The sequence below is a fragment of the Pyrgilauda ruficollis genome, unplaced genomic scaffold, assembly GCF_017590135.1.
Source record: "Pyrgilauda ruficollis isolate IOZ18807 unplaced genomic scaffold, ASM1759013v1 scaffold56, whole genome shotgun sequence".
NCBI lineage: Eukaryota > Metazoa > Chordata > Aves > Passeriformes > Passeridae > Pyrgilauda > Pyrgilauda ruficollis.
The window spans coordinates 4238006-4252423 of NW_024527266.1; the positions used below are offsets into that span (position 1 = coordinate 4238006).

General features: G+C 41.6%; 1 protein-coding gene across 2 annotated transcripts in view; it reads right to left on the reverse strand.

Moving 5' to 3' along the window:
• The window catches only part of MRTFA (myocardin related transcription factor A), a 68755-nt gene that overhangs the window by 22823 nt on the left and 31514 nt on the right, over window positions 1-14418 (reverse strand). For both annotated transcript variants that reach the window (XM_041481747.1, XM_041481746.1), the window contains exon 2: window positions 7646-7711. In XM_041481747.1, coding sequence (XP_041337681.1) covers window positions 7646-7711 — 66 coding nt within the window. The remainder of the gene's footprint in view (window positions 1-7645; window positions 7712-14418) is intronic.

Here is a 14418-nt window from a genome sequence, read left to right on the forward strand (position 1 = left end):
AAGGTAAGAAACACATCTCTGACATTCAAACAGATGCAGCTTGCCCTTCAGTGACAGGCACCCTTCAATGAGAGCATTATTGTGACTGAAGGATTATGAGTGTTCCCAGTCCCAAACAGATGAAAGACTGGAGAAAGGCTCCTTCCCATGCTGCTTCTGCTGCCAGCACTGCCAAAGCACAGCATTACAGACACAGAGCTGCAGCTTGTAGCAGCACTGCCCTGCTACTCCAGTCAACAGAGACACACGCAGAAAACAGCAGCCAAACGAAGTCCCTGCTAGCAGATCGCCTGTGAGCCCCAGGCTGCTGTGGGAGCCAGAGCTGAGGTCCTGCCTCCCTGACATCCTCCCTGACACCCTGCCTTAGAGAGCCAGCCCTTCTCCTGGCTCAGCATTCTGAACCTGCACGGCTCAGGCAGCTGTTTTCCCCAAGAAGAGCCACTTTCCAGCTCCCTCCCTGGGCTTGCCCTGGCTGCTGAGCACTCAGGCAGGGGAGCTGCGGTGTGCCTCAGCTCACTCACCATGGAGACACTCGCAGCCGAGCTGCTTCCAGGGCCTGCAGCAGGCACTGCTCCAGAGCCCACCTTCAGCAAGACTGGCAGTGACTTCAGTACAGAGTATCCCACCGATGCAGCTGAAGTTTAAGATTTTCATTAACTGCGCGAAAAGCCTAAAGGTTTGTCACAGTAAACATGAAATTACTGGCAGAAAGGACTAAGATTTTTCCAAGGCCCGACACTGAGTTAATTTAAAATCTAACATATGTGCAATTTCTCAGAAAGTTCATCCTCTTTAGAAGCAAAATGGAAATTGTCACCCATGGTAACAGTTATCAGATCTGTGGATGACTATGGCTATGGCTTTGTGTCAAAAAACATTTACAGCAAATACAAATAATGTATAATCTGCTCCATCCATCACCATTAACTCTTTGCATTCAAAAGACACTACCTAAATCCTGAAATAAAAAAAGGCAAAGCTTCATTACAATCAGGATTATGCCACCTCCGAACTGGAAAGGAAAATGGACAGAAGGAACATCTACCAGGAACCCTTTGATCCACGCATTCGTGGACCAGACTTCATGCCTGTGTCTTGCATGGACAATTGGCCTTTGCAAACTCTTCTGATAATTCTCCAGAGTGCCCAGGGTGAGAAAGGCATGGGGTCACAAAAATGAGAGACCATTCCCAGACAACAAGTAAGAATGAAGCTAAGACAACTGTGGGAACACGAAGGGAAACAACTGTATTGCCTGTCAGACTTTACTCTCCTGAACTATCACGTTTCTCTTGCAACTGGCAGAGTTAAATCTTTTATCATGGCAGGGATCAAGGACCAAATGCAGCCTATCAAACACCTGAGCATGGTCTTCCTTCTACAGCTTCAGAAAGGGCAAACAGCACATTTCCATCCTAACACAATGACTTTATTACTCCAATTGTGTCTTATTAATCACAGATCATACAGACACATGGAGAACCTACTCAGACAGGTATCTAAAAATAAAAGAAAAGCAGATGCAGTTTTTAGTCCTATGACAATGAGACTCTCAGCTTAAATGTACAGACAGCCTTCTACACACAAAGCCTGAAGGCTTTGAAATTGTGCTCTAAGAAAAATTATCAAAGTCAAATAACCAGCAAATAATTCCTTGGAGACAAGTTATAGGTATACAATGAAACTAAAATAAAAACAGTTACAGATTTCTGTGCAACACACCAGAAACAGAAAAAATGGAGAGGACAGCTACAGCAAGTGTCCTCTACTTTTTTTTTTTTTTAATTTTACAATACTTGCTCAGTGTTCCAGTTTTACTCTCAGAGCATGACACTGAGTATATTAAAAGTCTAGCTGCAGCTTTATTTACATTCCACATATATCTTTTTAACTCCTTGTCCTAAATGAAATTACAGTTCCAGCTTAAAAGCATGAAAGAGAAGCAGCTGCCAATGCGCAGAACAACAGACATAAAATGGCAGCCAAGTGAAAACTTGTATTTTTGCTTGATTACTATAAATAGATTCCATAAAACTGCAGGAATGTCACTACAATGATCTGGTATGTAAAGTGGTGAGAGAATGACGGGGACACATTACGTAGCAGGAAGAGATATTTCAGGGTGTTAAAGCAATGGGTTTAGCTGCAGCTCTAATAGAACACATCACAACCTTGAAATGTCGGCTGTGGAGCCACGCTGCAACAGTTCCAAATCAGTAGAACTCCACCCAGGCATAGCAGTTCATCTATCCTGGCCCTTATGTAGAAGACAAAACATATCTGAGGCATGAAGAATTGCCCCTGAAGTCACCAGCATGATGGCAGAACAGCTCGTGCCATGAAAAATACTGCACCTGCGGGTTACTCTCATGTTCCAACAGCTTGCTGCCTCTCCTTTCTCTGACAAACACAGAAAGATGCTCCTACTTGCCAATTAACAGCTGAAATTTATAAAACTTTTATTTGCTTTTGTTTTGTTTCTGACATTTCATATGTTCTACTGTAGCTATTGTATGTAACAGGAACCAAAGGTTGACAGGTCTCCTTCAATTAGCACACACAGTGTAAATCGACAAGATTCATAATTAGAAATAAGAATAAATAAGAAAATATTGACATAAATATTAATTACAGAGCCATGCACCAATAAAGCTAGAAGTGCATCATTTTCAAGTATTTAATTTTTTTTTTTTTCTAAACTGAAAAGTGGTTAGACTATCAGGTAAAGGCTAAAGCAGAAATAGCATTTTTAGCTCCTCTACACAAACACAAGTGTGAATGTATGGCCAAATCCTGGGGTTGAGATGTTGAAGTCTAGAGACATGATTTAACCTTAGAAATTCACATGTGGCAAGCAGTTTGCTTCCCAAATTCAGTATATCAAAGATCCTTAGGTTTTTGTGATGCTAGCTGTGCTGGATGCAGAAGCCCAGCTACTACAAGCTTTGTCTAGATGATGATCAACACTGATATGTCAAAGCATAACCTGTGTTCTGTACTCTTAAATCACCAGCTGTCTCCACTAAATAGCAATTCCTTCAAAATTCATTCTAAGCAATGTCTCACAGACTCCCAAAAAAGCAAATACTGCATTTTAGTTTTATAACAAATATTACATTTTGTCCACTAACCCTACCGCTAATAAAAAATGCAGCAAGTGATATGAAAGGCCTAATGAGATGATAATCATTAGACTGCCTGCTGTATTACAGTAATTTCTAATCATGTGACATGCTGGATTGAACCATGGCACGCTCTCCTCATGGAGTCTGAGGATAAAATGCACTCTTGTACTCTGAAATAAGCTCGAGCATCCAGCAGGCTGCACGTCCCAGCAGAAACTGCATCCCAGTGTTGGTAGCACAGACCTAGGGCACAGAAACACCTCAGCACCTGTTAAAGCAGTCCCTTTAGAATCTCCATGCACAAATTCCATCCTCTTTGGATCTACACACAGCCACGTGCTCTGCATCCCAGAACACAAACATACAGAGGAGGTGGATGTGGGCACAAAAACTGGCAAATATCAGATACACTGAAGTGAAAAAGAAGCTCCTGGAAGTTCTCAGCCTGTACAGCAGCCTCCTTCTAGCTTCCAGGGCAGGCAATGCCCTTTTCAAAGGACGCCTGTGTCATTTTTCAGAGACTCACACAGCACCACTACAGAGAAACACAAGGCACATTCCCAGAAATTATCTACTTCTGCTTCGCCTGCTTGGATAGATGTGATGGTCAAAACAGCTTTCCTGCAGGACTGTGCCATACAACAACCTTGCATTCTTGCCTGTGCTTAGTGTTTGCAGCCAGAAGCCAAAGACCAAAATCCTGACGGATAAAACAAACGGCATGTGAAGCTTTAAATCTTGCAAAAGAGAAAAAGAGACACATATTTTGCATTACAGAGTACTGCTACGTTTGCCAAATGTCTTTCCCCTAAAATTTTTTGCTGTTTTAGTTGAAGATACTTTCCACATAACTTTCTACTCAGATGTGCATTAGCTACTGTTTAAACACTGTCTTCAAGAGTGAAAAAATGGGGTGTTTGATATTCCCTCCAAAAACCTTACAATAGCTATAACCTTTAAAACCTCAATACTAAAAAATGACAGCATCTGACTGTTCCTCTACAGCACAACAGAGTTCAAAGAGTTGAGCACAGACAGCAGATTTTGTATAACTTGTATTTTGTGAGGACAAGAAGATGAAAATTATCTCTGCATAGCTACAAAAAAATGCAAATAGCAAAAAGACTTGTCTATTTGCACTGTTAGAAAATAGGCCAAAACCTGAATAAACATAAAAATCCAGCTCTCCTTTTTTCAAGATACTGTCATTCTAAATCAGATCACAGATATGTCAGCTGCAGGTGAAGACTTGCTTCCCATCCTTTTTCTAAGGGCAATTGAGAATTTTAATCTTGAACTAATGAATCCTGCTACTAGTAAAAGGTTACACAAAGTGGTAACAGAAAGCAAGAAGAATTACTGAAGAACAAAATGCAATTATTTTGAATCATTTTTCACTGCCTATAAATGCTTTATTTCTTGCTACAATACAGTAATCTTTCAGTGGAGCAAAGCCCCACTGTAGGTGGCTGGTGGGTTGGGAAGGTTAAGTGAGATTAAGTGTACTTGGTAAAAAAATGTTGAAACATTTGCCTTTCCACTCTACCATATAAACAAAATTCCACATGGGACAAAGTAAGCAATTCACAGTTCTGTTATGAACAAGCACAGCAGGAGCAGCATGACTCTACTCTCACTTAAGGGTGACACAAACGTGTCATCTCCCACTCATATTTACAGTGTCCAAAATCCTTGTGTTGATGGAAGCCTGCAATGAAATTTCTCTTTCAGGGCACCAATTTGCAGAATAAATCTTTTGTGGGCTTTAGATTCAGACAGGAGAACCAAAGGTACCAATGGGAGTTTGCACAGTACCATAGCTTGTCATGTAAAACAAAACCTTTCACTTCTCCCACACTTGGCTCAGGGATTTTTCCATGGCTGTTTGCCTCAAGATATACAGGAACTGATCTGTATCACAGGCCAATCCAAAGGAACACACAGGAAAGCACAGTAAGACCAAAAGAGAAACCAAGTCGATGGTGAGGAAGTGACATCCCCACTCTGGATGTGAAGGTGAATTGGAGGTGTGGTGCCAGACAAGCTGTAGTCTGGTCCCATGGGCTGAATGCATATTAGCTCTAGGCAGAATATTTTCCACTTTACTTTCATTCCAATTTAACCCAGCTCTCAAACTTCATTTTATGGTGCAAAGCAAGGCACAGCAGGCAGGTGCAATCAGGGGCTTCATTTCAAAAACACATTCCTGATACAAGCTGTAATGCAGATAGAACTGCAACCACCACAGTTCTCTCAAGAGTGTTAAGACTCTCCAGAAGGAAAATAAAGGAAAGAAAAGAAGCCAACCAGCATCTGACATGCAAAGAGCACTCCAGCTCTTTTAGTTCAGCACCAAAGCATCCTCTGGATTCCAATTTTTACTCTTTTGTTGAATCATCACGAAGGACTGTGTGGTTCCTGGCTAACAAACTCAAGAGGGACACACAAGTCCAGCACAGCCATCCCCAGCAGCAGATGACAGCAGAACAAGGTTAAGCACCTCAGTGTTTTCACTGACAAGAGGTACAGGCCAGAGAGAAGAAAGGAAGAAGGAATACAGGATACTTGCATATTCCCAGCAGTAAAAAAAATCTATTCTGGAACTCCTGAAAGTAGATGTAGAGCTGTCATGGTGCTGAGATGCCTTCTGGAGGAACATGGTCCCTAGTCATCCTCCTTACTTCTCAGGTTAAAAATGGGATTTTTTTCTTTATGTATCACAATTTATCTCACATCTGATCTTCCCTTCAAAAACTGCCCAGGCAAATTACATTTTAAACATTTCCCTATGTGTGGTTATTTCCAGCTGGCAGGTATGGGTAAATGATACCATTACTTGGGAGAAACCAATTTCAAATCATGTTTAGAACAGATGCGTTAAAGTAGGTTTTTTCCACTGCAGAAAGGACCTTTTAATGTGCTGCCAGTATTTTCACGAAGCGTTTTTCTTTGGTCCATCACAAAATTCACATGTAAGAGATATAAATGAAGCAATAAAGGGCACAAATCTGCAAAGACTAGTAATTTAGACTATGTTTTAAATAAATTTAAGACTCACTAATTATTCTGGAATCCTTACTTCAATGACTTGCAAGGGCCTCATTTTCAAAAGGCCTAGAAAACAGACCCCTCTCAGGAATCACAAGTTTGGCCAGGCACACTTTGAAGAAAGCCAGTACTGAACATAAGTTAATACAGTATTTGCATACATATCCACCTAAAGCAGGACACCACAAAGAAGTCAGGAACACTTTCTTCTGAGAAGCATTAGTAAAAAGGCAGCTACTGGGACACGAGTCTTTCATCCAAAAGCAAGTAAGTGTATTCTGGAGAAGCTCGTATACAAGCTCCTCAGATTAAAAAACAGACAACAGGTACAATATATCCAGACAGCACAATCTTTTCTTTTTGCTTTGGTAACACAAATTTTAAGCAGGGGCCCCAGAAACCTCTTAAAGAACACCACTGCCATCCAGCAAGCCACTTCAGCTGACAGAGTGCTGCTGACAGGTTCTCTTCAGTCAGAGAGCTGCTAGTCCAACCTTCAGCCCTCAGCGAAGTCTAAGTCACAGCACTGTGTCATGTTACACCCCAGAAACAGAAGAAATGAGAAAATCCTCATTACTACACCATCTTCAAGTAAAGCTTCTGAAACAGAGCAGCAGAAAAGCTTTTGAAAGAAGAAAATACATATCTGATCCACTGCATTTTACTACAGCTGTTGCGTGAAACTGAGAGGACCTCAAAAAGAAAACATTTGCTGTGTGGCCTTACTTCAAATTGTTACCTGTAAGTCATCTGGTTCAGAGGTACCAAAGCATGACAAAACTTATTTGTCACCTCTTTTGCATTTTTGGGGGAAGGAGGGGAGCAAAACAAAAAAACACCTTCTCCAACGCTAATCTGACACTGAAAGCTTGGCTTTAGGGTAGATCCTCTCTGTTTACCCAGGAAAGTACGCGTTCTCAGCCTGCAGAGATTTTGCCTTTCCCTGCAAGAAGGGCAATGACTGATGCCCATAGGGCTCATTCCAGCTGTTTTCTAGCTACAAACATAAAAGAGGGTCCCTTGTTGGTTAACATCTTGTACACCATGCCTGGTTTTGGTCAGTTTATGGAATATGTACACACCAAGTTACAGGTGCCTCAGAGGTCTGGGGAGCTGCCACACTGTAAGAACAGAAACTGCAGAGGCAGGAAGCCTGTTAAAAGTGATTACCAGCATGGGTCAAGTATATAAGGCACTTCTAACAGAGTATGTTCTCCAGAAGACTGTGCACTGAGATGAAACACCAGCCTAGTTTTGCAGTACAGTTACTGCAGCCATTGCGCTCTTCCTCAGTATCGGAGGTGGCACCAACACTTCGGAAGGACCAGGCTGGGTGGGACAGGGTGGGGCTCTCACACTTGATGTTTTCCATGCAGAAGCGGAGAACCTGACCTTTCGAATCATATGGGAAACCACTCTCCACCAAAAAACATGCATCCAACCGCCAAGCAAAGAACTGAAGTGGTACTTACGCGGCATGATCCCTTGGCTCACCAACTCCTCCCGCGTGCGTCGCTGCTGGAGCTTCAACTGCAGCACTGCACGACAGCAGAGAGAAGGGAGAGAAGGAAACCCATCAGTGCAAGAAACAACTGAAGAGACATTTTCAAATGCATCTCGTTTTCTTCTTTGGATGCCAAGGCACTGGTGAGCAGCAGAAGGAAAAGACCCCCCCTCCCACCCTGCTGCCCTGCCCTGCTGCAATTGCAGAAGTGGCCCCCAGCAGTCAGGTTTCCGTAGGCTGCTGCAGCCAGGGGAGAGGAAGTTGCGCAGGGTCTTGGCAGGGTGATAAAAATCCACAAAGCCAGGCCTGTTTCTCAGTTCTTTCTAGAGCACCAACTGCTTTCCAAACCATTAATATTAAAAAACAAACAAAGAGAAACACCAGCTGACAGTCCTCCAATAAACACAGAGTGACACCCCAGCTGCTAATGACTCCTGAAAACTCTAATTACTATGTGCAGATTAAACGATATGTCAAAATTGTTGGTCGTTACTCTAAATTACAAGGCTGATTTCCTTCCTCAGCTCAGAAATTCACCTTCAGAAATGTCTCGTGAAAGTGAAATACCACAGATACATCTAGAAGTGTCCTTCCACTACAAAAGGAATCCCCTTATCACTAGAATTTTTTCTACTTATTTTAGCATAACAGAACATATTCGTGACCTGTGTGAAATGCAATTAGCTGGGGTTTTTTAGTGCAAATCCCTGGAATAGTAATAATTTCAACATTTAGATTATAACAGCAGCTTCCCTTTAAACTATACAATCAAAGCAACATTCTAGATTGTTCTTACAGTCAAAGACACCTTCCATATGAAAGCAACCTTTCAAAACTGAAGAAAAAATTCACATGAATGTGACACACGTCTCAAAATAGGACAACCTGAGTATCACTGAATCCATTTGCAATCAAGCCCAAACTCCTAAGCATGCTCAACATAAAATATTATAAAATGAATGCGATGCATCTCATCACCCCTGTTTTAATTTGAATTTCTCTTATGCCTTTTTTATAGTCCACGTAATGAAAGTCCACACAAATGTTGTGGAACCACTACAGAGCAAAACTGCTCTCTACAGTCTAACTATACAATCTCATTATAACCCTTATGTCTCCTTTCTTAAGCACTTTGTTTGTCCAGTACATTAATTTCATACATTATATCCAAATTCGTATTGTACGCTCCCTAAAGTAGAGATCAAAAAATTTAAGAAGATGCCATTTTGTCTACTTACAGACATCGCCACATTTTACCTGTTTCTTTCAACCTCCTATCTGCAGTTTGCATTTGACTAAGATACATCTTCCAAAATGGGTTCTGGTCTTCATATGTATAAAAAAAGAGATCCATCTCTTCCTTTCTATGGTTGTTTCCATAGCACCTAATCACCTTCACTTAAATCACATTTCATTTTCTTCTTGAATTTTTCTGGCTTCCATGTCCACTGACTCTTGAAGTACCTTTCCCTGAAACTGTTTATGACAGTGAGAGGAGTACCTCCCACCAGTGGAAACACCTCTGTGCACACAGTGTGCAAACAAGTTACCTCTCTTCTGTTTCTCAAGACAAACTATGATTTCTTAATATATGCATTCTGGGCAGGAAACTACTTTCTTTTAGTACATGGAAGTGAGAGAGGGGAGGAGGATGTACAGAGCACCATGGTAATTCTGTGTGGGATCAGCCAAGAGCCAGAAGGAGGAGGAGGGAACAGAGAGGGGAAGGAACAAGCCCTTCATTTGGCTGTGAAACTGCAAACAGAAGTGGTAGTTCCAGACTCTTCCTCCCACCCAGCATGAGATCGCTCTCCGACTTCTGTGCTAGTGTGAGGGCTAGCACAGCTCACAGAGCTTCTCATCTGCTGGATTCCTTTTGAGGTTATCAAAACCCAAATCTTGATCTAACACCTTGCTGAGAGAGACAGTGTCAAATCTCTCACTCTCCCCATCACCTCTCATGTCCCCCTGACTGGGGGATGGACTCACTGACGGAGAGTACAGCCCAGTCAAAACTGGCACCAGTTTGTGCATTAGTGAGTTGAAGAGGATGGCCACGTAGCCAGGAGCTGTAGTGGAACAACCAGGACCCCTGGTATTTGCCAGCACTGAAGGTGGGAGTTGGACTTCATCCTTCCCACAGCACACTGCCACTAAGTGATTTCTGCCCCATCAGGAGCAGCCCATTGAATCTCACTGCATGGCATTGCTTCCCTACTGAGCCCATATATCCACACCCTAAATTAGCACATCTTATTAAATGTATACAGGCAAGGCACAAACCTACAGCAGCAGGCCCATCTCCCCAGCAGATAATCTCATTATTACTCATCTCTTCTGTTTACACATCTAGTAAGGTATGCTAGCTCTTTTTGTTAGCCACTTTCTTGCTACAACCATCTACCTTCCCTCACATTTCTAACCACACCTACTGTTTCCCTTTCACCTCCCAGCCAGGGATTTTCAACTAAAAACTCCCCACACATGTGTGGCCGGCATTTCTTGCTCCTGGATGCACATCTGTATTGTCACCCATATTAATGTGCATTTTGCTCAAGTGTCTCAGTTTGCCTAAAGGATCTAAACTATTTTTTTTAATGTCACAATTTATTTCTCCACTAGTATTTGTTCTGTCCACACTGTTACAGCCTCTTGCATGTGTTTCCAGACTGCACCGGGTTGAGCTCAACCAGAAATACTTTTCTGCTTTCTATGATTACAACCAGTTCTAAATCCAATTAAGCAGTACTTCATTAAATTCAAATACACTTCTTAAAACCAAAATACACCATGCTACTAAGTTAAAGATGTTACAAAAGTCTGTTGCACCTAGACAAAACCCCTAGCAACCACATTTCACTTATCCAAATGACAGAATCACATTTGAGCATATCTGTTTTCACAAACTGAAAAGCTGATCAGCAGGATTATACTGCTATTCTTATACCACCTAAATTCTTGATCAAATTTTCCATCTTTTTTCCTGGAACTGACAGCAGATGAGCCACTCTTTACTCACTCACCCTTTGTCAGCAGTGATGCAAAACGTTATCAGTCTTTTGCTCTTCTGAAGTCTCCCTGCTGTTCCCAGATTTATTTAAAATGACTCTCAGTCAGACTGCTAGAGACTTCATCAAATGACTTAAAATTCCCTTCCTGACTGCAGCCTCCCTTACAAATTTTCTGAAGATATCTTATTTCTTTATTAGTTACCATCTACTACCCATTTTCTCTACCCATTATATGCACCTTTAATTTTTAAACCCTATGTCCTTTCACAGCAAGAAACTAGCAACTGTCAAGAGAACTAAACTGAAGAACAGGGGAAAAAAAAGTAATTTTCAGGACCCTTTTTATAAGCACTAAGTAATTTATGAATGTATATACATACACATTAAGCACAAGTTATAATCAGCCATAAGGTACTTATTTTTTTTTTCCAATACAGCTTATTTTTGTGGCAGGGAGGAGGGCAAAAAGGATTATTTCACTCCTAAATACATTTTGGCTTAACTAAGTACTTGGAGTTCCCAATGCCATTTCATATATTTAGGAGATCACCTGTTTACATGTTCAAGTGTGTGAATCCTATATATAGATTAACAGATGTCCCAAGCACCAGTCCAAGGCTGTTGTACATGGAGCTCAGCCAAAGGGCTACAATGACCAGAGAAATTCAAAGCTACTCTAGGACAGAATGAAGTGCAAGTCTTTCAGTCACTAATGGACAATGTTCTGTTTCCTTTATCCCTGTACTAAACCTAAAATTAGTTTTCAAATTAAGAATAAATCAGGTCATACAAAGAACGGTGTATAACTGCTGGCCAGAAAATAAGTTCCAAATGGTGCCCTTCTACCAGATGCAGTATTTAGTGGGATTTGTATGCTTGTCAGATTTTCCCACTCAAAGGTGGGTACAACTTATTTATTTCACAATTATGAAACGTTCCAAATTAAATTTTGAACAATGTTTTCATATCACTAATGGACCATTCCAAGAATTAGGAAACCATTCCACAGAAATCTGTGAGCTAGGATAGAGAATCACTGCCAGCAGTTTAAGAAGGGTAGAGGAGAACTTCGATGGTGGGAGATGTATTAAATGACAAATAATATTGATACAGCTACTACCAACAGAGTCACCCTATTAGTAAAAATACAGCATATGATTATTTTGTGTTTGTCTTAGCACAAAACTTTCTCAACAAGGAACCAACCCACAGGTGTTGGCAGCTCAGATTTAACAGTATATAATTCATATAAAGAGCTTGCACCCATAGGAGAACTTTCAGGACAGCTCCAGCTCTGGTGGTAGTTCAGGGGTGCACTGGTAGTAAGCAGAAGCAAGAGCAAATATCTGTGATGAGCTAAGTTGTTTTTTGCAGCTCATTACCTAAATCTGCAGCAGCATGCCTGCCCTTCTATTTCTAAACCACGCTGCATTTAGCAGCGTGACTAGAACTACTGCAGAAACTAGACTGCAGATTCTGCACCTCAGCATTTCAACGGAGAAAAATAAAATTTAAATCTCTTTTCAAAGACTGTCTCACATACCAGGACAGGTTTGTGAAAAGAAATTAATAAAATACCCTGTATTTCCTGTTTTTTAAAAACTAGCAAGAAGAAGCACACGGCTGTGAACTGCAGCTTGTGGGGAGACCTTGTGCATGTTATATTGAATACAGACTTGCTACCAAAGGGAGTCTGTGCTCACATTTCTGCAAAACCTTTCCTGCCAGGAATCCCAAGTGATACTTAAGGTCACCCAACCAAGGTAATGATTAAGCACAGCCATATGGTGGATTACAACTGGGACAGCATGAGCAGCAGTGCAGATCAGGAAGGAAGGAAGGCTGCTAGAGCCAAAAGAAACCCTACAGAGGGACTGAAGGAGGCAGAACTCCCTGGAATACGGGCTGGGATACCCATCCAAAATGGGAGACTGCAAGACACAAACTGTGTATTAACAAGAAAGGCTGTATGCTCACAGAAGTGATTTATCAATTTTGTAAATTCAGTGAAAGCAGTCTGGCTGATAGAAGAATTCATCCTTGCAACCCAATGAATAAACCACATGATTAGGAAGCAAAACTACTGAAGAACAAATGAAATTAGCCCAATTTCATTATCTAAGACGAGGAAAGTGCAAGCGTAAGTAAAGACAGTAAAAAGCAATTTAATGCTCATTTATTTGTACATTGTTCAGCACCTCTGGAGAGCCCATTTTGAAAGCACTGAGCGGCTACAGCATGCCCTTAACTCACAAGGAAGCCCTGATACAGTACAAGCTGCAATAGGGACTTGCCAGTTAGTTCAACACCTCTACCTTTCTGTAGTGTCAAAGGAATTGCAGGATCATTTTCACTGGCCCAGCACTGGGCAGGTCTGAGCAGGTTCACTTGGGGAGGATCAGAGACTATGGACTAAGGAGATGCGACTCCAGGCCACCATCTGCAGCCCACACATACTCTCCAATTTTTCACTCCAATTTGTGTAACACCATATGCAAGCAACTTAATTATAATATGCAACAATGAAAGACAACTCTGATGACACAGAGTATTTGCTGAAGAAAATTGGCACAGCTGTTTGTGCAGTACTGGGGCCTCCACCTCAAATATCACAGTGCCATGTAACCACTGCTCGGAAGGATGGAGCCACCTTTCCACTTACCACTCAGCCAGCAGCCCCTCTAATCACACTAAGAAGAGAATTCTTTTCCTACTTTCCGATTAAATAGTCACATTTGACCAGAAGCAAATGACAAATTCAACTTTTGAATATGCAGCACACCAGCTGTTGTTTTCTGTGGAAGCTATATCCTACTGAATTCAGTCCCTTGGAGATGTGGTAAGAAAAACTTCATCTCACACCAAAAAATGGTCTCTGAGCATTTTTCAGTTGTGCCAGCTTACAAAACAAATGTCGACTTGCATTAGATTTTTTCATGCTTCAATAGGAAGCCAGATTAGATTCACCAGCAAGGGCAGCATCTATAAAACTCCAGTTGCAACACCTTTCTGTGCAGAGGCAGCCAAGGGCTGTTTGTGTACTAAATTATGTGTAGGGTCCACAAGAAGGTGTAAGAAAAAAGCAGCTGTGATAGATTGTGATCAGTGAGTGAGAATACAATGGTCAAAATTAACTTTCAATCTTAAACTGCTGAGGTGGATTCCTTTTTCTGTTTTAGAGCTGCATTTTTCTCGTGCTGTTGACAACATACCCCACACCACACAGAATGTGCTAGAATGGGGGTTACCAAAAAAGAAAAGCAAACTTTTTGGGCCTTTTTTAAAGGCAATCTTCTGAGCCTAACAGCATTTTAATCCACTAAATCCATTTCATTCCCCAGTGCTGATGGGGAATACATGCTGGCTTTGCATTTAAGCAGACTGTGCAGTTAACAGAGAAGCATTTAAGTGAAGCAGACTGTAAATGACACCCAAACTGCAGGGATTATATGACAGTTTGCTACCCTGGGAAGGGGATGCCAAAAATTCATGTCCCTCTGTGGGGTGAAGGAGAAGCAGCAGACACACTGTTGATCCTCACAATTTGCAAGCATCCACTGTTGGTGGGAGCAGCAGCCATACGCTTCTGTTCATCTCAATGCATTTTAAAGAATAGCTTGAAGCAAGTCTGCACAAAGGGAGAGTTAAGCAGAAGTTTATTTCTTTACTTTTTGAGACTATCTCACATTCCACTTCGTCTTTTCTCTACTGAAGGAGCAAGGGCTGCTAT